Source organism: Lissotriton helveticus, chromosome 6, assembly GCF_964261635.1.
Source record: "Lissotriton helveticus chromosome 6, aLisHel1.1, whole genome shotgun sequence".
In the NCBI taxonomy this organism is placed as follows: Eukaryota; Metazoa; Chordata; class Amphibia; order Caudata; family Salamandridae; genus Lissotriton; species Lissotriton helveticus.
In genome coordinates this window covers 1,492,883,790-1,492,909,674 of record NC_136067.1, presented here as the reverse complement: position 1 = coordinate 1,492,909,674, position 25,885 = coordinate 1,492,883,790, and the positions used below count along the sequence as shown (strand labels likewise).

General features: G+C 46.8%; 1 protein-coding gene across 2 annotated transcripts in view; it reads right to left on the bottom strand.

Moving 5' to 3' along the window:
- The window catches only part of XPO1 (exportin 1), a 960,241-nt gene that overhangs the window by 872,372 nt on the left and 61,984 nt on the right, over positions 1 to 25,885 (bottom strand). For both annotated transcript variants that reach the window (XR_013596235.1, XM_078649290.1), the window contains exon 2: positions 9,680 to 9,811. Coding sequence is in view for 1 of the 2 variants with exons in the window: in XM_078649290.1 (XP_078505416.1) it covers positions 9,680 to 9,805 (126 nt within the window). In the remaining variant the exon portion in view is untranslated. The remainder of the gene's footprint in view (positions 1 to 9,679; positions 9,812 to 25,885) is intronic.

The window sequence follows — 25,885 nt, the reverse complement described above, 5'->3', positions numbered from 1 at the left end:
CATACAGATTTTTCCATGTATACATTTTCCAAGACAAAGTGCTGTATACCCAGTAAATGAAAAAATACCATTGCAAGTTGCAGCTTAGTTTTTGGATCTGGGTTCGTCGGGTTCTTGGTGAAACTACAAGTCCTATATATCCCCACAACCAGGAAGGTCTAACGGATGTAACGGTATATTGCTTTACAAGAGCTGTCAAAATTAGAAAAAGTTACAGGTGAAAACGTTGACAAAAGGCTGTTTTTTTCAACAAATTTTCAATTATTCCAATATTTGACTGTTATTTTCTATAAAGAAACCTTCATGGATTTAGACAAATGACCCCTTTCTGAATTCAGAATTTTGTCTAATTTTCGAAAATGTACAGCTTTCCAGGATCCATTATTGCTTTCAAACTCATTTCTACCATTAACTGGAAGGAGGTGGAAAGCTCTAAAAATAGCAAAAATAGGCTATGTCCCAGAAAAATGCCAAAACTGTGAAAAATGTCGGTTCTCTGACAAAAGACTGTAATTCCCTAAAAGCTGAGAAAATGGAGATTTCAGCCCCACAAACCCTTTTTTGATAACATTTTCAGGGAAAAACCCAGAGGCTTTCATTTGCAGCCCGTTTTTCCCTTTTTTCTGAAAAAAACTAAAATATCACTATATTTTGGTTAATTTCTGGGACCCCTCCAAGGGAATCCACAAACCCTGGGCGCCTTTACAATCCACAGGATGTTGGAAGAAAAGGACGCAAATTTGGCGTGGATACCTTAAATGGTCAAAAAGTTACAAGGGCCTAAGCGCGCACTACCCCAAAACGCCAAAAAAAGCCCTAGCACAGGAGGGTAAAAGGCCTAGCAGCGAAGGGGTTAAAACGTTGCTGTGTTTTTCTGCTCTGATTTGCTAGACTGAAAACAAGCCACTTACCCCGCACTATAAAATAATATCTTTCACCCGCTGTTCGAGCGGGATCAAAAACACTCCACACTTTGGCTGCGCCATCTTGGGTGAGGAAGGGCCAGGCACTCGCCCATTAGTCGGCGCCATTTTGGGAGGCGCTCTAGTGGCTGGGCAGGGCTCTCAGGCCAGCATACTTTAACAGGGAAATGCAAGCATGCAGCTGGCGCGCCAATGGCGCGCCAGAGGCAAGCCAGTCTGCGCCAGGACGGGGCTAGGGGCTGAAACCCCTGGTCGAATTCTCCTGGGTAGCATCTGTTATAGCAGCAACCTACTATTGTGGGTCAGAGATGAACTGAGGGATGTCTGTACGCATGTCATTTCGCTGGAGGATGAAGGTAATTACTGTCTTCTTTGCACTTTTACATTTACGCCTTCTGAGCCTCCCCCCTTTGAAACTAGAGAAGTCAAACCCTTTTCCTTTCTACATCTCAACTGTTGATCCCTGCCCAAGCATGCGAGCGAAATCCATCAGCTGCTAGAAGACAGATGTCCTGACCCACTCTTTCTTACTGAGGCATGGACCAATATGGCCTCTGATGCAGATGCGGTCCATGCTCTTCCATCCAACTATACCATGGTCAGACAAGATCGTGACTGTGGTCGGGGAGGGGGAATTGCCATCATATTTAAAACTATCTACAGTTGTAGATCGACTAAGTGCCCTTTATCGGAGTGTGAGAGCTTTTCCTTTGCCATTGGCTTCTCTCCCTCCTGTACCTTCTCAGGAATCCTTTTATATCGCCCTCCAGGAGGACACACTAGTTTTTGTAATGATCTTCCAGGTATTGCTATAAATCTTGCTAGCCTTGCCCCCAATTTTTCGATTCTTGGTGATTTTAATATTCACCTGGATGAACCAGATTCTTCCCCTTCGCAAATTCTTGTGGCAGGACTTGAAGCCTTTCAATTCAAACAAATTGTAACGGGCCCCACCCACAAATTTGGTCACTTGCTCGATCCTTTCTTTACTAATCTGGATAATATTACTCTGAATGAGACCATTTTAGTACCCTGGTCAGACCGTTCATTATTATCTTTTGTTTGGACTCCCCGGGATCTGCCACAACCCTCTACAAAGTCTAAAAAAATTGGGTCGGACCTGGTCAAAACTTTCAGTGGATAAATGGGCAATTAATCTTAATAATTCCACCTCGTACCCTGCCCTAATCCTATTAAGCCAATGACGATTTCAATAGCTGGCTGAAGTCTTCATTGGATCTTACCCTCCCTAAGAAAGAATTTTGGCACCGAGCTGGCTCCAACAAAAAATCTTGGTATACTCTCGAACTTAGAATGCTCAAACAATCTTGCAAGCAGTCCCAACGGAAATGGGAGGAATGATTTCTCTGAATCCAGTAGGGCGAGCTATAGAGCTGCACTCAGGCTGTACAAAGGCAAAATAAAGGCTGCTTAATCCAGATACTATCAGGAAAAGATTGTGTCGGCCGCTAACTCCCCTAGGGAAATTTTTAAAATCTTTAAATTTCTTATCACCCCCCCCTAGCTCTCTTCCTGATCCTACGAATGCACAAAAACGCTGTGACGAGATCGCTAATTTTTTTGCCATCAAGGTTTCCAACATCTACTCTCTGTTCCCACAAATGGATGTTGATGTACAACTTTCCTCTCCTACAAGCCAGGCTGGAGGATTTCGCCCCCTCTCTCCATCTGACTCACAGCGTCTCCTAGAGAATCTTAAGTCTGGATCTCCTGCCGATGTCGCGCCCCCTTCCATTCTTAAATCAGTCCCAGAGATTGTTTCCACAGTTATCCGGGATGTAATTAACTCCTCCCTTGCGGACGGAGTGGTTCCCCCGCTATGGAAGCAAGCAAGAATTAAAGCCCTTTTAAAAAAGCCGAATTTATACCCTGGGGATTGGGCTAGTTATTGCCCAATCTCTTTACTACCAGGTATTAGCAAACTGGCCGAAAAACATGTACATTCTATATTGGCAGCTTATGTGGAGAACAATGATGCTCTACACCCCACTCAGACTGGATTTAGAAGTAAGCAGGGCACGGAGACGGCCCTTCTTGCTGTGGTGGAAGAAGCAAGGAAAATTGTGGATACCGGAGGTTGCGTTGCTATTATTTTGTTAGATCTCAGCGCAGCCTTCCACACGGTAAATCACCACATCTTGATTCAAAGACTGAGGGAGGTGGGGGTAGCGGGGATTTCCCTTAAGTGGCTGCAGTCCTTTCTCTCCGATAGATCTTTCATGGTCTTTGAAGAAGAGGTTCTTTCAAAAACAGACCCCTCTGAAGTATGGTGTCCACCAGGGATCTACTTTAAGCCCCACCATGTTTAACATCTACATGCGGCCACTTGCGGACATTGTGCTTCCCTGGGTGGCCAGCTGGTCACATACGCTGACGACACCCAGTTGGCGGTGTCTCTCAGCAGACATGATACGAATGACAAGAACCTGACCTCTTGCCTGGTCAAAGTAGCTGATTTGTCCTTCCTTAAACTTAATGGTTCCAAGACGGAAGTCATGATACTAGGTCATGCAGCTCCCCCTAACTTAGACACTTGGTGGCCTAGTTGTCTGGCCCCCCCCCCTTTACCAAAGAAACAAATTAAGAGTCTGGGTGTATGGTTGGACTCTAATCTTAGTTTCTCTGTACAATTGCGCAAAGTGGCTGCTACCTGTTATGGCCTAATCAGATTGATGAGGAAGATCCTGCCACTCCTTCCCTTTGACGCTACAAGTCTGCTGGTGCAGGGCTCGACAAATCCGAAAAATGGTACTAGTCCTGCAGGTCTAAACGGAGCAAAAGTGACAAGATAACAAGATTTAAAGGCATCTTTATTGCTCATTTCCTTTATGAGCAATAAAAATGCCTTTAAATCATGTTATCTTGTCACTTTTGCTCTGTTTTCAAAGACAGAGGACAAAAGTTAGTTTGACTTCCTACTCGCCAGAAAGGGCGAGTAAGACCTAAAAATAGCTCGTCCTCATCCATTCTCCCTCGCAAATGCGAGCGGGCGGATTTGTCGAGCCCTGTGATGCAATCCCTTATTTTATCGCAGCTTGAGTATTCCAATGCGGTCTACTTGGGTGCTCCGCAGGGGACTATCAAGATCTTACAGGTTGGAAACATTTATGTTCCTGAGTTTCCACTACAGGGAGCCAGCTCTCCTCGGGCCCTTGGGGACAAGTTACTTCAGGACGCAGCAAAGTCCTTTCAAGCAGGGGGACACAGTAAAGTCCCTTAGCCTCTCCTTGGTTAATTCAGCAAACTGCAGGTCAGCCCCAGAACACACAGAAAGGGTCAGTCCTTTCCTTCAGTCTCTTCAGCCGTTTCTTCATTGGCATAGGTTCCTCTTGACCACGAAGTAGTGTCAATCCCTTGCAGTCTTGAACAGTTCCATTCCAATGTTCCAGGGTTTCAGCTCTCATAGTTATACCCCAAAATGTCTTAAGTCTGTTTTCAGGGGGGCACTGACCCCTGTTGAAACCAGTTCAGGGTGTCTCCCTGCCAGTGACACCTTTTGCCTTTGATAGTGGGGGTCTGGACCCTTAATCACTCAGCAGGATATGGAGCCATTGTTTTATGGCAGCAGTCTCGGCCTCTTCACCTCCAGGGGCTACTCCTCCCCTACATTCCAGATGCAGGTCAGCCTGTTGCTGTCTCACCTCCTCCCCTGGGTCACGACATCCCCAGGGTCACGACATCCCCCAGAGCCTATCACATTCAAATGCAGACAGTCAATCCACAACCAGGAAGAGACACACAAATGTTAGAACACAAAAAAATTAGCCGCTTCTAAAAGAGTTGTTTCTAAACACAATGCAAAAATCACCTTCACAAAAAGATGTGGTATTAAACGGAGTTCAGGCACACAAAACTTCATATCTCAATCTTAAGCCTATAGGAAGTTAGGCTGGAAACATTACACAGCCTTCCCCGTTCTGTCCTATGAGCAAGATGGCCTTGCAGCAGTGAAAAACGAAATGGAGTGTATTTCACTGTCAGGACATGGTACACACCCTAGTACATGTCCTGCCTTTCACATACACTGCACCCTGCCCAGGGGGTACCTTGGACTTACCATAGTGGGTGCACTTGTCAGGACAACATAACAGTTAAACAAACTGCGCGCAGGCACTGTTGTGGCAGGCCTGAGTTCTCTCTTTAAGGCTACTTGTGCGGGTGGCACAATTAGTGATGCAGGCCCACTAGTAGCATTTGCATTATTAGACCTGGCACACATAGTGCACTTTACTAGGGACTTTACTAGTAAGGCAAACATACCAATCATGGACAACCAATTACCATCACACTTTACACAGGGAGCACTTACACTTTGACACTGATCAGCAGTGGCAAAGTGCCCAAAGCATCTAAGTTGGCAACACCAGGTCAGACAAAAGGTCTAGGGGATGGCAAAGAGTTTTGGGAACTTTAGCCAAAAAGGGCCAAGTCCAACAGAAGGGCAATAAGTAGGGACCTGGGGTTACACACAAGACCAATAAATCCAGTTGTAGCACCGAATCAAAGGACACTATGGACCATCCATGCAGTAATGGGACACTTTCCCTGTGGGTAGTGCAATGTATGCCAACTGACAGAAAACCACCAAAATTGAATAGGGACTGGCAAAACCATGGACAATCAAGCATTTTTTTAACTATAACAACAGAAATGTGATTGATCACATTCTTGAAGTGTGGGTTATGATATATAGGGATGACAACAAACAAAGGAGGTGTCAATGAACACCAAAGTATGTTTAGATGCAAGAAAATGTCAACTAAGGTAATGCAGCGCTTCATGGAGGACAATGAGAACCATTTTAAATGGGTCATATTAGAAAAACTGTTAATATGGAAAGATTTGATGCCAACATGAAAAACAATACATTTAGGAGAACGAAATTTCATCTTTAACAATAAATTCGCCCGTTGTGAACTCATCAACCCCGATACGCAAATACATAGTCAGGCAGGTTTTGGAACCTCGGCTCAAGGCCATGGATTGACAGGTCACAGGTAGGGTAGCACGAAGCGGGCAGACCAACGCACAAACAGAAAACTTAGATCAAACCCACAGATAGGCGCCGAAACACTACAGGAGTCCAAGGAGATTAGACCCAAAAAAGCACACATGGCCAGAGGGGTATGAACACTCCCAAAACACCATAAAGTCAGATGCCACGAGTTAGGAACATATACCCAATAAGGACTCCGCAATGACGCGCTCCCCATATCAGACATCTGGACACGTTACCCACTGGCCACTGTGTTCATGCAAGGTCGAGCCCCACCTGTAAAGTAGTCTCATTAGAATATTTAGGACTTTAAAGGCAGCAACTTACATTCCTTATCATACATGGATTACCGGAAATTCTTTATTACCCATGATGAACTGTATAAAAGAGACCTCCGGCGGATTGTAAATTGAGACAGTCCTTAGGCCCTGTGCCTGTAACTGTTCTCCAGGCAGATCTGCTTAATTAAAACAACTGTTCCTGTTTTGCCAAACACCTCTGGCCTCTCCTTTTTTCCATGGTATTTCATGTACAAGCAACAAAACTAAAACCTACAAACAATGATGACCAGGACAATTCTAAGATTCAAACAAAGGTGGGTTTATAGACTGCACACAGATTGAGGGGTTCAATGATGCAATACCATGGTAACAGATTTAGAGAAACACAAAAAGATGGACTCGAGAGAACAGTCAAAAACGGATCTTCGGAATATTTATCTTATTGGGTTGCATGTATAACCAACACCCAAGACAACAATGACAAATTAGTTCCACGCGTCTCGACAAGATTAACGTTCGCGTGTCCCCTAACGAATAAATTAAAAATAAACTGTCATAAGGATGACCACACAAAACAATATCGGAAAACATTTAAATATGCCAACACGAGGACTTTTTCCAGATTGTCCAAGATATGGAAAAAACCCTCTCTAGATCTGCAGGCAATTATGATTTACTAATTATCATCGAACCCTCATGGATGAGATCATGCGCTTTCACCTGAAGGAATACGACATGGCACCATCAGTAATACTACACAAATATTTGTTCTGAGGGCCAACAAAATTAACAACCCCCTACCGTTCTATTAAAAAAAAAACATTACAAATTGTTCAATCCATCTCCCTACATCAACAACTGATTTGTACTGCACCATAGGCACTAATTCAGGCTTCTCGGATTATAGATTATCAATATATTAGAACAATCCTTTTCTGTTACAAACAAATTACTCAGAGGCAGCACATTACTAATCCCATGTGAAAAAAAGTTATGTGGTATGCGCCATATAGTACAGCTCCCTCTTAATACCATGAAAAAGACACAGCAAACCTATAGTGGGAACCGCATTTCCCAACCTCCCTGTGAGAACTGCATAAGCAGTTGGCGTTGTAACAATAGGGACTATCAGGAACTACGATTCCCATTTAGACCATGGGTTCAGCATCGCGGAGGGAGAGGACCTAGACCACCTTAAGGGTGCTAACAGGTCCTATGCCCTGTGGTTTTTAACAGATGACACCGGCTGCGACGCACAGCAAAAAAAAAAAAGTATCATCATCGGTGGCAGCTGTAGGTCTCAACCAGGAACCTGTACCTTGATGAAGCAAGGCTGTCGGTCTCAAGCCTAATAATGGGATTCCTGCGATTATCTAAAATGCAGCATTGATGCATCTCCAACTCCCCTTTTGGGCAGTATGATGCGTGCGAGTTTATGTATGTGATAAGGATACAGGCAGTACTCTCCTTTAGTTGTTGCCACAACTAAGCATGATAAGGCTGCACTTTGGTCATTATTCTACGAAGTTCCCAGAGACAGCGAGGTATACCTTACACTAGGTCTAGAGGAAACAATGCTAGAGCGAGTTACAATTAACCTAACATAACATGTGTACTAAGATGCTATTTAACGTATCGATATCACGTAAGCACTTTGACAAAACTTACTAGAAAGTTAGACCAAGAAAGAAGCCTCCTATAAAGTTGGAGCAGAAAATACGAGGTAGAAAGTATACAAAACATAACCTTGGATTAAGACAATCTAATCAGCAATTCAGAATTGTTGGCCAGAACAATAATAGAGGCAAACTTGGACATTTGACACGACCAGGACCAAACAAGAGATGAATTTTAATCTGTCCCATACAGCTTCTAACTTGGACTGAAGGTTCGTGTGACCTATACCTCTTTCCTCACACGTGAGTGACTACAGGAAAGGTTCCTCCCCGGTGTTACTGAATGGTGTAAAACCCGAAAAATTTCGAGCAAGTGACCCACAGATTGTGCAGGACTCACCAGTTTGTTCTACATGTACGTTTGAGCATGCTGTGATATCACGTGTACCACAATGGATGCATGCAGCTGTGTTACCTGATAACATTTTGATAGGCTCAACATCAAAGTAGATGTGTATAAAGAATGCTTTTTCCAATTACTCTAAACAAATTAATAGAGCTATTGAGTTTAACTGTTTACCATGTTTTTATCTTCAGTTGAAGATAGTGGACTGACAGTTAAGATTTATTCCCATCAGCATGCACTTGAGCATGAATGACTGCCTAATTTGGAACCTTGACAAAAGGTTCTAGATCCTCTGATGAGTGATCTGACTGAGGTCGAAACATGTTGGCAATAATATGTTAATGTAATGCTCAAGACATAGGTTGCCTGTAGCATCCTTAAATTTAATTTTTAACTCAGCAGAGTGCTCCCTAAAATAAAAGGAAATCCTTGACTTGGGTTCTTTTAGAAAAATCTGGATCCCACTTATGACCAGAACACCAATATTCTGCTCTCCCTCCCAAATGAGGTTGAGACCACCATGTTATTATCATAACAGATGGATTTTCCACTACAATGGCAGACAAGCACACGGATCATCTTTTTAAAGCACCCACAGGAGACCTGCAGTCGCCGGTCCAGATACACTCATTTAACAAACACTGCACTTCATTCATGCCCCAGATATTTTTTAGACAAAAGACCAGAACCTCTAGTGCAGCCATTACACCTTCCACATTGAGCCACAAGTAGGCTGTCTCCCTTATTCTCCCACCACCACATGTCCCAGATCTGAAAACACACTGAGTCCACTGATAGCCAGGCTAGAAATTGTAGTAACCACTATTGTTACAGAGCTATACTTTGACAGTTGCCAGATCAAAAGAAAAATGCTCCAATGTCAATTAAAAAGGTAAATACAGTAAAGGGCGCAACACTGAAGCTGAACTCAACATCTGCTTAGAACTATAGACACCTTAGTCTCAGAGTTGACTGACACGTGGACCGGAACCCTATCCACAAGAAAATACAAGCAATTGGGCCAATTTTATATCGGTAGAGGCTAGCACTAAGGAGCAATCAAACATTTGTGATCAAATCTCTACACCAGATGGGAATGGCACTGTCACTGCAGCTCTTAATTTTAACTTCCAAGTGTTATTCATTTTGGAGCCACCACCTGCTGTTCTGTAATGGTCACAAATCTGCCAAAGACGGCCGGCCATAACCATAAACCCTGGGAGACTCACATCAGTGGATAAAGAGAGGATGGATTGCAGTGTCGAAAAACCTTCTCGTTAGACTACATAAAGATACCAAGTAGACAACGCCGTAACAAACACCAGACATCCTGCATATACTGAAAAACACGTAAATCAAATCGATGCTTTATTTTGGGCACTTTCAACATTTGCAATAAGCTAGCTGCATGTAACAAACGAAAACTGATAACTTACCTGTGCACCTTCTCCATGGTAAAGGCAATTCACAACATTATCCAAAAGATTGATGTCCAACTTTTGGCTGAAGTCCAGCAGCTGACGCGCTGCATGGTCCGCTAACATGGTCATGATTGCTGGCATAGGTTACTGCAAGACAAATAGGTTACAAAACTTTAAGTCTACATTTCAATTGAACAAAACAGTTGCATTGATAACTATTTTCACAGAATTGTTTCAATTCAGATAGGCAATTGTGCTTACTCAAGTATTATTCTATAACTCAATTCCTTTTATTAAGTGGCACATGCATACGAAGGTTCAATCAAGTGTCATTAGGCGCACTTCACATTTTCCACTGGGTTCCTCTTTGAAAGACCACACAAGCACAACTTTGCAGTCTTGTGTTGGACAAAAATTGGAGCCCCTATTGTCCAATCATGTATGTATATAAATGTTACTCTAGATTATATAGAGGCGACAGACAACAGTAGGTTAGTCACCTAAATCTGACATAGCCCATCAAATAAAGAGAAGCATTCTGGTAATTTTATTGTAGCAATGGCAATGTACTTAATTAGTCAGTTAGGGAGACATTAAAATTAGCTTACTAAATAAATATCTAGTCCTCGCAATAAAAACGAATCTACAAAAAGTTAGCAGCTACTTCCCGCTGAGGATTACCCATTATTTGTACTCTGCTATGAACTATATCAGTATAAAGGAATATGCTACTTACCAGTATGCATCTGTTCTTGGCATAGAGGGCTGCAGAGTGGTACATTTATGAATAGATCGCCATCTGGTGTTGGGCTCGGATGATTGCACTTTGTTTTTCTTCTGGAGAAGTCTTTGTCATCATAGGTGACTCCTCCTCTCGGTGTTAGTGCGCATGGGCATCGGCTCCATCCTTAGATTGTTTTGCCATAGTAGGGTTAGATGGAGTAGTGTAGTGTAGTACATAAAGATATGCCCATGTAAATGTATCTAAATAAGATAATGTTGGGACAGACACAGGTTTCCGGGGAGGCAGGGAGGGCATGTACCACTCTGCAGCCCTCTATGCCAAGAACAGATGCATACTGGTAAGTAGCATATTCCGTTCGAGGCATATGGGCTGCAGATGGTACATTTATGAATAGATTGTACAGCAGTTACCTCCCTAGCGGTGGTCACCAGTGTCTGTCGCAACTGTCTGAAATAGAGTTTTTAATACAGCTTGGCCCACTCTGGCTTGTTGTGCAGCCTGTACATCAACACAGTAGTGCTTTGTGAATGTATGTGGTGTAGACCAAGTTGCTGCTCTACATATGTCATCTAGGGGAATGTTCCCTAAGAATGCCATAGATGCTCCTAGTTTTCTTGTGGAATGAGCTCTAGGAGGAACAGTTAATGTTCTCTTTGCTTTAATGTAACATATTTGTATGCATCTTACAATCCATCTTGCGATGCCTGCTTTAGAGATAGGATTGCCCTTATGTGTTGGGGAAAATGCTACAAATAGTTGTTTAGTTTTCCTGAAACCTTGTGTTCTTTCTATGTAGTATGAAATGGCTCTTTTAACATCTAGTGTATGTAGAGCCCTTTCTGCCACCGTCTGTGGCTTTGGAAAGAAGACTGGTAATTCCACTGGCTGATTGATGTGGAATGCTGAAATTACTTTAGGCAAGAACCTTGGGTTTGTTCTAAGAACCACTTTATTCTGGTGTATCTGTAGGAATGGTTCTTGTATTGTTAATGCCTGTAACTCGCTTACTCTTCTGAGTGAGGTAATGGCTATAAGGAATGCCACCTTCCATGTAAGGAATTGTATTTCGCACCTATGCATAGGTTCGAAGGGTGGCCCCATTAGTCTGGTGAGTACTACGTTGAGGTTCCAGACTGGGGTAGGTGGTAATCTTGGTGGAATGACTCTAAGACCTTCCATGAATGCTTTTATCGCTGGTACTCTGAACAGTGATATGCGCTGCCTGTTTTGTAGGTATGCTGCTATAGCTGCTAGATGTACTCTGATAGATGTGTACGCTAGATTACATTGCTGCAAGTGTAACAAGTAGCAAATAATCTCCCTTGTTGATACGTCTAGAGGGTTGATATTGTTATTAGTGCAGTGTATAGCAAACCTCTTCCACTTAGCTGCATAGCATGCTCTGGTGGTTGGACGTCTCGCTTGTTTAATTATTTCCATGCAATTTGGGGGGAGATTTAAGTACCCAAATTCTAGGATTTCAGGAGCCAGATCGCTAAGTTCAATTGAGTTGGATCTGGGTGCATTATCTCTCCATGGTTCTGTGTAAGGTGCATGGGTAGAATTCGTAGCTTTTGATGTGGCACTTGTGAGAGTTGCAGGAGCGTGGTGAACCACGGCTGTCTTGCCCACGTGGGTGCTACTAGTATCATTGTCATTGAATGTTGTTGCAGTTTCCTGACCACTAATGGGATTAGTGGGAGAGGGGGAAAAACGTATGCAAATTTGTTGGACCAATTTATCCATAACGCATTGCCCTGCGACAGGTGATGTGGGTACCTGGACGCGAAGCTTTGGCATTTTGCGTTCTGATGAGTGGCAAATAGGTCTATCTCTGGTTGTCCCCATCTTTGGAAGAATGGCTGCAGTATTTGTTGGTGCAGTTCCCATTCGTGTATTTGTTCCGACTGTCTGCTTAAGATGTCTGCTATCTGGTTTTGAACTCCTGGTAGGTGTTCGGCTAACAGATAGATGTTTTGAGGAATGGCCCATCTCCAAATCTCCTGTGCCAGTCTGGATAATTGGAGAGAGTGCGTCCCCCCCTGTTTTTGAATATAATACATGGCTGTCATGTTGTCTGTTCTGATCAGGACTGCTTTGTGGATAACATGTATCTGAAAGGCTTTCAATGCTAGAAACACTGCCAGTAGTTCTAGATAGTTGATGTGCAGTGTCTTTTCCTGCACACTCCACCTTCCTTGTACTGTGTATTTGTCCATATGTGCTCCCCATCCGGTGAGCGATGAGTCTGCTGTTATTGTCACCTGTGGAATTGGCTCTAGGAACGACCGCCCCTTGGTAATGTTTGTTCTGTTCCACCACTTCAGAGAGCGGTGTGTGCGGTCGTCTACCAACACCAGATCCGTAATCTGTCCTTGAGCCTGATTCCACTGTGTCGCTAAGCATTCTTGTAGCGGACGCATTTGTAGTTTTGCATATGGTATTAGCAGTATGCAGGATGACATCATGCCTAGTAGCTGCATGAACACTCTCGCTGTTAGTGAGTGTTGTGGCTGAAATCTCTGAATGATTGTAAGCATTGCTTGGACTCTTATTGCGTTGGGGTACACTTTGGCTTTTTCTGTGTCTATGGTAGCCCCCAGATATTGTTGAACTTTGTTTGGTTGTAGGTGTGACTTTGTGTAGTTCACCGTGAACCCTAGCTGGTGTAGTAGCTGAATTGTCTTTTGTGTGTGTTGCAGACACTCCTCTTGCGACCTGGCTTTTATTAGCCAGTCGTCCAAGTATGGGAAGACATGAATTTGTTGTCTTCTTAGGTGAGCTGCTACCACTGCCAGGCATTTTGTGAACACTCTTGGTGCCGTCGTGACACCAAATGGGAGGACTTTGAACTGATAGTGTTGTCCTTCTACCACAAACCTGAGGTATTTCCTGTGGGCTTTGTGAATAGGGATATGAAAGTAAGCGTCTTTTAGATCCAGTGTAGAAAGAAAGTCCCCTTTCTTCAGTAAAGGAAGTACTTGTTGGAGCGTGACCATGTGGAAATGTTCCGAATTTATGTATGCGTTGAGAGGTCTTAGGTCCAGTATTGGCCTTAGAGACCCATCCTTTTTGGGGATTAGGAAGTATAGTGAGTATACTCCTGTTCCCTGTTGGTGCTGTGGAACCTTCTCTATGGCATGCTTTTCTAGCAGTGATATTACTTCCTGTTTTAACAGTGTCAGGTGATCTTGTTTCATTGGACGCTGTTTGGGGGGGATGTTTGGTGGGGTAGCTGTAAGTTCTAGGCAATAACCATGTTGGATAATTTGTCTTACCCACTTGTCTGATGTGATGTTTTCCCAGACAGGTAGGAACTGTGATAGGCGTCCCCCTACCGGTGTTATATGGTCTGGGGGAAGCTCTATGAAGTCACTGTTTTGGGGTTGGAGAGTTGCGGTTGTTGTTGTTTCCGCGACCTCTACCCTTGTTGTTGTTACCCCTGTATCCACCTCTAGAATTACCTCTGGGTGATGTAGGTGTAAAAGAGGTTTGCTGTTGGTTTGTACCTGTACTTTTGGATCCTCCTCTATAGGTGGATCTACGAAAGGAACCTCTTTGTGTCGGCTGCTGCAATGCTCCCATTGATTTAGCCGTTTCTGTATCCTTTTTCATTTTTTCTAGGGCCTCATCTGTCCCTGTGCCAAAAAGTGTTTTCCCATCAAAAGGTTGATTAAGTAACGAGGTTTGTACCTCTTGTTTGAATCCTGACACTCTGAGCCATGCATGTCTCCTTAGCATGATGCTTGTATTTGTCGACCTTGCCGCAGTTTCTGCCGCATCTAGGGCGCACTTTATTGAAGTGTTAGTAATTAACTTCCCTTCTTGTATAAGTTGATCAGCTCTCTTTTGATGTTCTTTAGGGAGATGTTTGATGAGTGTTTCTAACTCATCATAATGCGCTCTGTCATACCTTGCAAGTAGTGCTTGCGTATTAGCTATGCGCCAACTGTTTGCCGCTTGAGATGCTACTCTCTTGCCAGAGGCATCTATTAGTTTAGACTCCTTGTCAGGAGGTGGCGCTTCTCCCGTAGATAAAGAGTTTGCTCTCTTGCGAGCGTTTGTGACCACTAGTGAGTCTAGAGGAATTTGTCCCTTAATGTATATTGGGTCCTTTGGAGCTGCCCTATATTTTTTATCAATTCTTGGGTTCAATACCCTAGCCCTCACTGGGTCTTTGAATATCTCAGATGTATGACTGAGAAGGCCTTTTAGCATTGGTAGTGTTCCTGATGTTCTTTGTGCAGTAGGTAGTGTCTCTAATAAGAAGTCCTGTACTAGAGGTTCTGTATGTAGGTCTACCTTATGAAATGTTGCTGCTCTAGTAATGAGTTGTGCAAACCCAGTATTGTCATCAGGAGGTGAAGGTTTTGAGGGATATGACTCAAGGTCGGTATCATTACCTGATCCCACATTATACTCCTCCCATGGGTCTGCCTCCTCTGGGATTGTGTCCTCATCATCCCCAGGGTGTCCCCCCTCCCCTGTGTCACTTTCTCCATCTGTTGTAGGTGTAGATGGACGTGTGGGAGGAATATCTGGCCTATTGTGAGGAATAGGCGGAGATGGTGTGTGAGGTTTGGGAGAAGGGGGAGGAGTTGTATTCGTCCCCATTGTTCTCTTCTTTGGATGAGCCTTGTCGTCCAAATGTTCCTGTTTCCTCTTTTTAGGTAGCTCTGTGACTACCTTGCCAGTCTTTGGGTCAATAAACAAAGTCTTTTGTTTAGGATCCGTTCCGTGTTCCTGTGTCGGTACCGCAGTTTTCGGTTCCGAAAGGTGTCTTTTCTTTGAAATGTCCATTTGTATTTTCGGTGCCGAAGTTTTGTTCGGATCCGACTTCTTCGGTATCGAAGATGTCCCTTGTGTCGAGGGTGTTTTCGGCGCCGAAGCGTGCTTCGGTGTCGACATGGACTGCTTCGACTTCGAGCTTTCCTTTACTTGGTGCTTCGGTGTCGATGTGGTTGGTTTATCGGAACCGGAACCACTATGATGGGGGACCGAGTGTTTCGGTTTCTGTTTCGTTGCCGGGCTCGAAGGCGGGGCGTTGGAAACTTTTTTCGGTTGTCTGACCGGGCTCGAGGGCGGGGTCGACACCGTGCGGGGTTTGTTTTTCGGTAAAGGGACGTCGTCACTCACGGTTTGTTGGACGTCGATTTCCTCGACGTCGGACTCGTCCGCTTCTGACCCCGCCTCGTCGGCCTCTTCTTCCTCCTCTTCTGGTTGCTGGTCCTCGAACAGCTCCGGGATTGCTTGTGACTGCATTCTCGATACCTCGTGTCTTCGGGCTCGACGGTTTCTAATCGTCGACTTTGACGAGAATGCTGCACAGGCCTCACAGTCCCTGGATTCGTGTTCAGGGGACAAGCAGAGGTTGCACACTTCGTGTAGGTCCTTGTGTGGGAACTTAGCACCACACGTTGGACATTTTTTGAATGGAGTCCTTTCCATGGACCCCGGGCTGGACTACGTCGAGTTTCTCGTAGTCGTCGTCCTTCGAATCGCGTCGGTATGGGGTGCAGTCGCGTTCGATAACGATACCGTCGATTTGGAAAGGAATACGCGCCGGTTATAACCTTCTTTGTTGAAGTCGGTCCGGAGCGCTTCGATCCTCATCCGAACCCGATGGCGGAAAAAAACAATCTAAGGATGGAGCCGATGCCCATGCGCACTAACACCGAGAGGAGGAGTCACCTATGATGACAAAGACTTCTCCAGAAGAAAAACAAAGTGCAATCATCCGAGCCCAACACCAGATGGCGATCTATTCATAAATGTACCATCTGCAGCCCATATGCCTCGAACACAGTGGTTTCCAGAGTTGATGCTAGTTGCCATTCCTTAATGCTTAAGTTCTGAATAGCTTTTTGCAAGAGAAGAGAGATGCACGGAAAAAAAGGTGAATACAGGTCCTGGTTAATAACTTGTTTGAAAACTGAACAGACACTGAATAGGCAAAGCATATGAGAAATGAAAACACAAGACAAGACATCACGAATATCAAATTCATACATAGTAAAAAAGTGTTGAGAATGGACAAAAGCACTTAAAACAAGCAATGGTAAAGCCAAATTTATGACTAACATGTTGGTGCAATAGGCTAAAAACCATAGCCACAAAAGTAAAAAAAGACATGCCTCTACCGTAACCTGATTTTCCCTCACTTGCAATAAATTGGCTGTCATTAGCCTTTTTTTAATTTCTTTATTAGGTGTTCCTCCAAATTAGCAGACCATTTTCAATATACAATAATCAACAATCACTTCCACCTCAACCGAGGTGGAGCAGTTTTATAAAAATGCAAGTTCGAAATTAGACCACCAGTCTTATCAGTGGATGAGTCCTCCTTTTCACTTTTTATCGTTAGTCCTATTCATTATACAGAACATTATGCAAACGTAACTAACTTAACTCCCCCCTCCCACCCTCCCCCTGAACCCATTCTTTCTCCCCCCTCCCCTACCAGGTCTGGGTATCTAGAGGTCCATATATCGCATCACCTATACTGGGTCCCCATGCGTCAGTCCCCAAGGAACCTGGGGCCGCCGCATCTGGGACCTCTAGACCCCCCTTTCCCCCACCTGCGCTTTATGATGTCAAGACTGACCCAGCACTTCTTCCCGTTCCACAATAGTAGGACCAGGAGTGCATCCAGCTCAGTGAATACTCTGTGCGGGAGTTCAAAAAAGGACCCCTGCATTTTATAGAGGCATTGAGGCAGGACCACCATCTTTATCAAGGCGATCTTCCCCATTAAGGAGAGATTAAGCATGTTCCAAAAGGCAATACTACCCCGCAGCCCATTGATAATCCTTCCCATATTGCGTTGATAAAATACGGCCTCAGTCCTGCCGATCCATATCCCCAAATATCGGAGCATGTCCGCCGCCCAAGGGAGCTCCATCACCGAACGCTGGACAACCTCCCAAATCACTCTCCGAACCAATCGTGTAGAGATGCGACTTCATCTTGTTGACGGAAAGCCCAGAGGCCGCAGCAAACCACGTTAGTGCAGCGATCATAAGTGGTAAGAACTCGGTCGGCCGAGTCAGGTAGATGAGCGCATCATCGGCATACAGGGACACGACATGCTCCGAACCCCCAATCCATATGCCCTGTCCCTCCAGTACCCCGCGGAGGTAGCAGGCCAATGGCTCAATATCCAGGGCGAACGGCAAGAGGGAGAGCTGGCACCCCTGCCGCGTCCCCTTTGCTATGGGTATTTTGTCCGACACATACCGTCCCGTGCAAACCCTTGCCACCGGATGGGTATAAAGCAATTTTACCCAGCTGACAAAACCCTCGACAAGGCCCATTTTTAGAAGTACATGCCAGAGATAGTCCCATCTGATCAAGTGGAACGCTTGCTCGATATCTAGGAACACTAAGGTGCTCAGATGTGCCGGTCCCTCCAATTTTCGCATAACATGGGCGAGGCGGCGAATGTTCCGCAGCGTGTTACTGCCCGGTATGAAACCGGACTGGTCCTAATGAACCAGTCGCCGCAGATAGGGAAGGAGCCTGTTGGCCAACACCTGGCTGATAATTTTAAGGTCTACATTCAACATTGAGATTGGCCTATAGGAAATGGGGAGCAGGGGGTATTTTCCTGGTTAGGGGATCCCTACAAGTGCCTCCCTCATGGAATTTGGGAGCGGTCCACACTCAACGGCCTTCTGTGATTTCCAATAATTTAGGGATCAGGATCCCCGTATTCCTTATACAGTTCCACCGCCATACCATCCATCCATCCATCCATCCATCCATCCATCCATCCATCCATCCATCCATCCCTCCCTCCCAGGGGACTTAGCAGTTTTCAGATGGGCGATTGCCGCCCATTGCTCCTCCCCTCTAAAGGGGGCTCCCAGAGCCTCCTGACTCCAGGTCCACACAGGGCAGTTCCACCCCCGCCAAAAAAGTCTCCACCACCTCAGGGGCCACAGGGCCGTCGGGCTCAGAGTATATTCTACATAAGTGGGTCCAGAATGTTTTGTTAATTTAGTGTTGCGTATTGACCACCCGGCCAAGGTTGTTTTTTAATGCCAAAATCGGGATGGGTGGCGTCTCTGCCCGAATCAGGCGCGCCAGCAACCGACCCCCCTTATCCCCCTTCGTATACCAACGACGACTGGTCAGGTTTTTATTGCATTTGCCCAGTGAGTCCCAAAGGTCCCCAATCTTCAGTCATGTATCGTCCCATTGAGCCGACCTCTCCCTATTTGTGGGAAGTTCCATCTCCGGCGTAGGTCTTGTTCAAGCACTTTCTTAACCCGCACCTCAGTAGACATGCATATTCCCCGCACCACCACCTTCACTGAATCCCATTAGATCACCCTGGTACTAGCAGAGCCCCAGTTTGTCTGAAGATAGGTTTCCAACCCGGTCGATTTGGCGTCCTTATAGGTCAGGGTCCCCAAAAGCTTCAGTGTTGAGCCTCCACAGCGGTGTCTTGGACAGCGGTCGGCCTAGCGTATACGTTAGTAGTGGGGAGTGGTCAGACAAGTAGCGGGCCAGATAATGCGTTTCCACTATCCGGTGCGCCGCCGTCCTCTGGACAAAAGTAATCTAGTCTACTATAGGTGTTGGCAGCAGGAGTGTGTGACACGAGTATACCAGACTATCTGGATTGCAATGTTGCCATGTATCCAATAAGCCATAGTTGTGAAGCATCTGTCCCATTGCTTCTCTGCTTTAGGGTTTGGCTTTTAAATTTGGAGGGTGTCTGTCTAATTACCCATCAAAGGCACAATTAAAATCTCCCGCCATAATCTAATCTGTGTCTGGATCCAGATCCAAATGCCCCAAAACTCAACTTAAAACCCCCCCCATCATCACTATTCGGGGCATAGATGTTCACTACACTTACACTACGCCCGTCCAGCGTCCCTTCCACTATCACAAACCTCCCCTCAGGGTCCTGTTTGGTATGAAAGGCCTTAAAGGGAACCCCCGGTGCCACCCATATAAGCGCGCCCCTGGCAAACCCAGAGTAAGAGGTAGCGAAAAACTGGCCCCTCCATCTACATTTAACATATTTAAGACAGTCTCCCCATAAGAGAGTCTTCTGAAGCAGAGCTATACTTATCCCATAGCACCTCAGATAGGTTGCCACCCGGTGATTGAGCCCCCGAACATTCCACGTCAGTTTATATCTGTGCGTTACTTGGCACGAGTCCACAAATGAGCGTGGCGTCGCGCCCCATAGGTTTGTAGGGGACCCCCTACCTCTTTGTAGCAAGACCTCCTATAGTATGATAGTCTCAGACCTCTACCCGTAAAACAATGCCCAGACCTGGCAACCTCCCTAACAGAACCAAAATGTAAACCCCCGGCCCCTCCCACCCACAGGCAGTAGCACTTCATACTCATAACCCACTCCTGGTCTGAGAACTCAGAACCCCGCCCCAAAGCACCACCCACCCCCTAATTCACCCCACCCAACTTGAAGTAACTATTGTCAAAAACACCTACTTTCACAAGAGAAAAAATAACCCTTTCCCAACCACCAAAATGTAACCGGCTGCCTGGCACCGTGTGGCCCCGCCCGATCAATGGTCTAGCCGGGACACCTCAGCACACTAGAGCCAGCCCTTCCAAACAGGTACATTAGCAAGATAGTGTGACCCTTCAAAAAACTTCCCGCTCCCCTCTCCATCGAATCCCTGGGCCCTTGCCCCCCCCCCACTCAAATACCTCAATTAAGTCCAATGTCCCTTGGTGCAGAGCATGTATTCAGTGTCCATGACCCAGACCCCTTCGATCACAGCTCCCAGTCCGTCAATCAGCCAGAGTCCTCACCCACCTGGCCGGTGGTGCACCCCAGGTCCGATTGTGTTTCTTGTACCAGGCATAGCGGAGAGAACTGGTTCTGCATGGGAATCTCCTCCCGTTCCGTGAGGAGTGTGCCATCAGGTCCCACCATGATACGTACTGTATCCGTCCGTTCCTGGGTGCTCAACCGTTGTTCCACCTCGCGTCTGGGTCGGCTCCGCTGTTGTCCACTCCGCCTCCTCAGTTCCTGCCAGCCGTGGTTGTGATCTTGGCCGGCCAAGCCCAGCATCCATCCAGTCCGTTGCCTCCGCCGGATTTTTCAAAGAAATGCACCTTGCCAACATACTGAACTCGAAGCCGAGCCGGTAACATCAAACGATATTTAATGTTGAGGATTCGCATCAGACGTTTGATACCCAGGTAGCCATTACGCAAGTCCTGCACCTTTTTCGTGTAGTCCGGTAAGATGTGGATATCCCGGTTTTCAAATCTGGGCTGCCCATTATTGCGGATATGTTGCAGGATCGCGTCCCTGTGTCGAAAGTTGAACAATCCAGCAATCATGGCTCTGGGCGGGGGTCCAGGTTGCGACGGCGGCCCAAGAGACCTATGGGCCCTCTACAGCGAACATTTTGGAGAGGCGCAAGTTTGGAAATGTGGTGCAGATCCATTCAAGGAATAGGTCTGCCACCGGCCCCTCCACTTTTTCCGGAAATCCCAAAAAACTGAGGTTATTTCTCCGCGACCGGCCTTCTGCATCGTCCGCCCTATCTTCCAGCCGACTTGTGTGGTCGTCACCATTTCCCTTAGCTGCCGGACCTCCGTCTGCAAAGCATTCAGGGCACCTTCGGTTGTGGTATTTATTTATTTAGGCATTTATTGAGCGCACGGCTACCCCCAACCGGGGTGTCCCGGCGCCGAGGACTGCAGGCGGGAGGAATAAAGAATTTAGCAGCTGGAAAATAAAAAGGTCTTCAGTTTGCCCCTGAATTGTGATTTGGTGTCAATGAGACGAAGACTGATGGGTAGGGAGTTCCAAAGTTTCGATACCACCACTGCAAATGCTCTACCATCTTTTCTTGCAAGGCGGAATCTGGGAGGGAGCAAGAGACGGAGGTGGTTTGATCTGAGATATCTGGGGCCTTTTCCATTCAAAGCCCTGAAGACTAGCACAAGGGCCTTAAATTGGACGCGAGCAGTGATAGGGAGCCAATGCAACTTCCTCAGGTGAGGTGAGATGGAATGTCGGTAGGGGACCTTACAAATCAGCCTGGCAGCGGCGTTCTGCACAATCTGCAGCCTGTGTAGAAGGTAGGCAGGAAGTCCCACATACAAACTGTTCGAATAGTCCAAATGCGAAGTGACGAAGGCGTGCGCCACTGTCTTCAGTGACTCAGTGGGGAGAAAGGGGGAAATTTCTTTTATCATGTGGAGTTTGCCAAAGCATGCCGAGGTGACTTTCAGGATCTGGAGTTTAAAGGATAGTTCGTTGTCGAATTGAACAGAGATTGCGTGCCACCTTTACCGGGGAGGGCGGAGGGTTGAGTTCCGCAGGCCACCAGGTGGCGGGTAACAGGGGGGGGGGGGGGTCGCTTGATTAAAGACCACCACCTCAGTTTTGTCAGTATTAAGTTTTAGCATGTTCAGAGTCATCCAGGCTACAATATTGGAAAGACAGGTTCTAAAATTTTCTAAACCGAGGGGTGAGCGGTCTCTAAAGGAGAAAATAAGCTGAGTATCGTCAGCGTAAGAGACCACTCTAACCCCAAATGCCTCAATCACCTTTGGGTGCGAGATAAACGTTAAAAAAAAAGAGGACTCTCACACTGCTGATACATTCCAGAAAACCTGGCAGCCACTCCTGTCACTCTTGTCCAGGGAATTCAATGAAATCACTTGCCCGAAGTATCTTCGCATTATGAGACTCACACACCATTCTCGAGCTCCAACATGACCCTGCATGGTTTGAAGCCCGCGCTTCTGTAAGTGCCTCTGGAACAGCTTTGGTTTATAGGCATACTGGTCGGGGGAGGGAGAGGGACGTGGAATTTGGGAGGGAGGTGGGGTGTTTCTTGTTGTTCTGTTTGCTCTTTACTCTCGAAAGCCCGCTTTCTCGGGCATTGGGCATTGCATCCCCGTTTGGGCATGATTTATACGCTTGTTTGTTGACTCGAAGAGAAGACATGTCTGTCTGTCTCGCTCGCCATATATGCCTGATACACACCTACTGCATTGTGCTGCCCACTCCTTTTACTTTTCAAAACTCAATAAAAACACATTTGAAATAAAATAAAAAAATTTAAAAAGAGAGGACTGAGGGCAGATCCTTGGGGCACCCCACAACCAAGCGGTTTCTTGCCTTTAGACCAAAACGGTCGGCACCAAACTTGTTGTGTGCGGTCCGTCAAGAAGGAGGTGATCCAGGCCAGCGGGGTGTCACAAATCCCCATCTCTAGGAGTCTGTTCAAGAGGATGGCGTGGGAGACTGTGTCGAAAGCTGCGGACAGGTCGAGGAGCAAAAGCATGGCTACCTCTCCCCTGTCCACACTCTCCCGCACTGTCTCCGAGACCTCCAGAAGTGCTGTCTCAGTACTATACCCAGTTCTAAATCCGGATTGTGAGTTTTGTAGAAGTTCATTGGATTCTAAATAGTCGGAAAGTTGTTCTTGGACAATTCTTTCCAGGATTTTAGCTGGTTTTGGGAGCAGTGATATAGGGCGATAGTTGCTGAATACAGCAGGGCAGCCTCAGGTTTTTTCAGGAGGGGGAAAAGAATGGCCTGTTTCCATGTCTCCGGGAACTGACCTGATGAGAGGGAGGAGTTCCATAGTGTTGGAAAGGGTTGTACAATCGCAGGAGCAACTGCAGTGAACACCTGAGCGGGCATAGGATCTAGGGGTGAACCTGATTTACATAGCTGTAATTTATTCAACGCTACGTCTAAGGTGATCGGTTTGAACGCACTCAGCCTTATGTCCTTAGCTGGAGAATGCGTGGGAGGTGCGACCTCTGTGTCGGACCTATTCGCCGCATTGAATGAGGCGTAGATGGCAGTAATTTTCTCGTGGAAGAAATCCGACAGTCCATCACAGAGCTCTTGGCAGGGCCCTGTCATGTGAGTGAGGGCCGCAGGGTTGGTGAAATCTTTCACAAGCTGAAAGAGTACCTTTGCTGAGTAGTCTGCGGATTTAATTTTGCTGGCAAAGTATTCTCTCATAATGCTTTGTTTAGTTTTGTGAAATTTGTTTAGCGCCACTCTATACGTTGTTTTGGCAACTGGATCGTAGGTACGGCGCCAAAGGCGTTCTAACCATTTACATTTGCTTTTTTCTTCCCGTAACACCTGGGAGAACCAGGATGCAGAAGGTTTAGTTCTGTCTGTAGAGAGAATAGTAAAGGGAGCGATGCTCTCAATGGCCGTGGTGAAGTATTGATTTAGGTTTGCAACGTCCATATTTATATCTATGGATGGTTGCCATTTGAGCTCAGCTAACGCCGGCTCTATCGCTTCGAGCGTTACTTTGAACCACTTTCTTCCCACCTTCTCTGTCCTGCATATGGGGGCCGTGGTAGGTGGGAGTTTAAGGTTAAAAGGGATGATAAAATGGTCCGACCATGTCAGAGGGAGGGGGGCAAGGGTGGAGAGGCCTGGTAAGTTCGTAAAAATGAGGTCTAGAGTATGACCAGCTGTATGTGTGGGGCCCACAACTTTCTGGAGAAGGTTAACGTCCCCCATAGTTTCTACTAGGGAACATGCTTTTGCACAGTTACTGTCGTCTACATGTAGGTTAAAGTCCCCAAGGACAGTGAAGTGGGGGTGTTTTAGAGAGAGATCAGCCAAGATCGTAAGTAAATCCGTAATATGGGTAGGGGGGGGTATTGGGTGGGTTGTAAATCAGCACCCCCGCACAGATAAGAAGAGAGGCCTCGGAGATGCTGAAGTACATGGCATCAATAGATCCCAGGTTAACTAATTTTCTGGAGGAAATTTTCCAGTGGGATCTGAGGATAATCTCCGCCACCTTTCCGAGATCTAGTCACAGGTGATTAATGTCCATGGTCATTCCGTTCATTTTGGATTCCAGCACCATCCTGGAGTCGCAAATGGCTTCCGGTAAGTCTGCCTTGTCTCACGCCGCTGCATCCTGAGTTTCGTGGTCTGGGGCGATCTGTCACCGCCAGGCCCGGAACCGTATATTGCATTATTTTATTTGTTTGGGCGCCTCTAAGGGGCCTGTCCTTCCCCCCATATCCGAAGCGGTCTCTGTATGCCGTTGTCCAGTTAGGTCAGTTACTGTGTATGCATTTCCACGGTATCCCTCCTCAAGCACCCCCCCTCTTGCCGGCAAACCAGACTCCAGGTCCTCAGTATAGACGATGGTTCCCTGGTCACGTCCTCTGCTAGCCAGGGTAGCTATATGCCCCCACCGGACCTCTCTACGCGGGACGCCACTCCATGCAACGGCAGGTTCTTCCAAGGCACGGGGCGAGTGCGTCGGGCCTGGGGGAGCCTGTGTGATATGCCTTCAATGAGGTTTTGTCCCAGACTGGCCAGAGCGGATAACCCAAGCCCTGTCCTTGCGCCTTGTGGTCCTTCAGGCACTAAGACTTCTCGCGTTATGGGGGTGGGTGTCTCCCCACCACCCCTGCTCAAGTCCGCAACGTGGGTCCAAGGAGCATGCTTTCCAGGCCTTGCCGGGACAGAGAAGGGGGGGGGGGGGGGAAGCACCTCACCTTCTGTGGCGGGACATCCGTCGCAGGCCAGCAGCTTTATGCCCAGACTGGTCTTGCAGGCCCCATGGCACCTTTCAATTCACTTCAGGCACTTCTGTCCCCATTCTTGTATGCAGTCAAATAGGCCTCAATGACCGCGCACCATGCGGCAGGGCGCCCTCAGGGTCACGGGCCTCCTCTAAGCACACCGGGAAGCCCGAGGTAATTCGCGGCAGTCCCCTCTCTAACCTCCGGGGCCACCGCACCAACACCACAGAGCTACCAGCACTTTGCAAGCAGAGGCAAGCAGGCCTCACCGCTCCAGTCTCACCCCACGCCTGGCTGCGGCATTCCGCTCCCGGTGCACCGCCGTCCGCGGCCGCCCCTCTGCACCATCGCCTCCTCTCGGGCCCGCCCCTCCGACCACTCACTGATAATGGGCCTCGCCAGGTGACACTGGCACCTCACCACCCAGTAGCAGAGTAGGAGGCCGTCCGCAGCAGAGATCACAACATGGCGGCCGCCGCGCACTGGGAGACAGGATTACAGCAAGTCTCCAGCCACCTGTCACGTCAGTACAGGCTGCTATTGTTCACCCCTGCCGAGATCCACACACTCAGGGGGTTCAGATTTCACTCTAGGTTAGCATGTGTCACCATCACGCCAGGATAGTCCAAGGATTTCGTCTGTTGGGGCAGGAGCAGTGTAAAGACATGTCTAACCAGCCATGTTGGTAAGCCCCACCCAATGCAAACAGGATTGGCCCGCCAAAGTCAGTTTTAAATCCTTTTAAGAATAACACTGAGACAAAAGCCTGAAAACACTTGTACCCTTGGAAGGGGTAAGATATGCTACTATGAAGGCTGGTACGCCACCGCGTTATGTACCGTCCCCAAAAAACGGATCAGTGCTCCTTTTTGGGCACAGCTAAGAGAAGAGATCTTCCCAACATTTAAAAATTGGTCATTTAAAAATGGGTCACACAAAGGCAG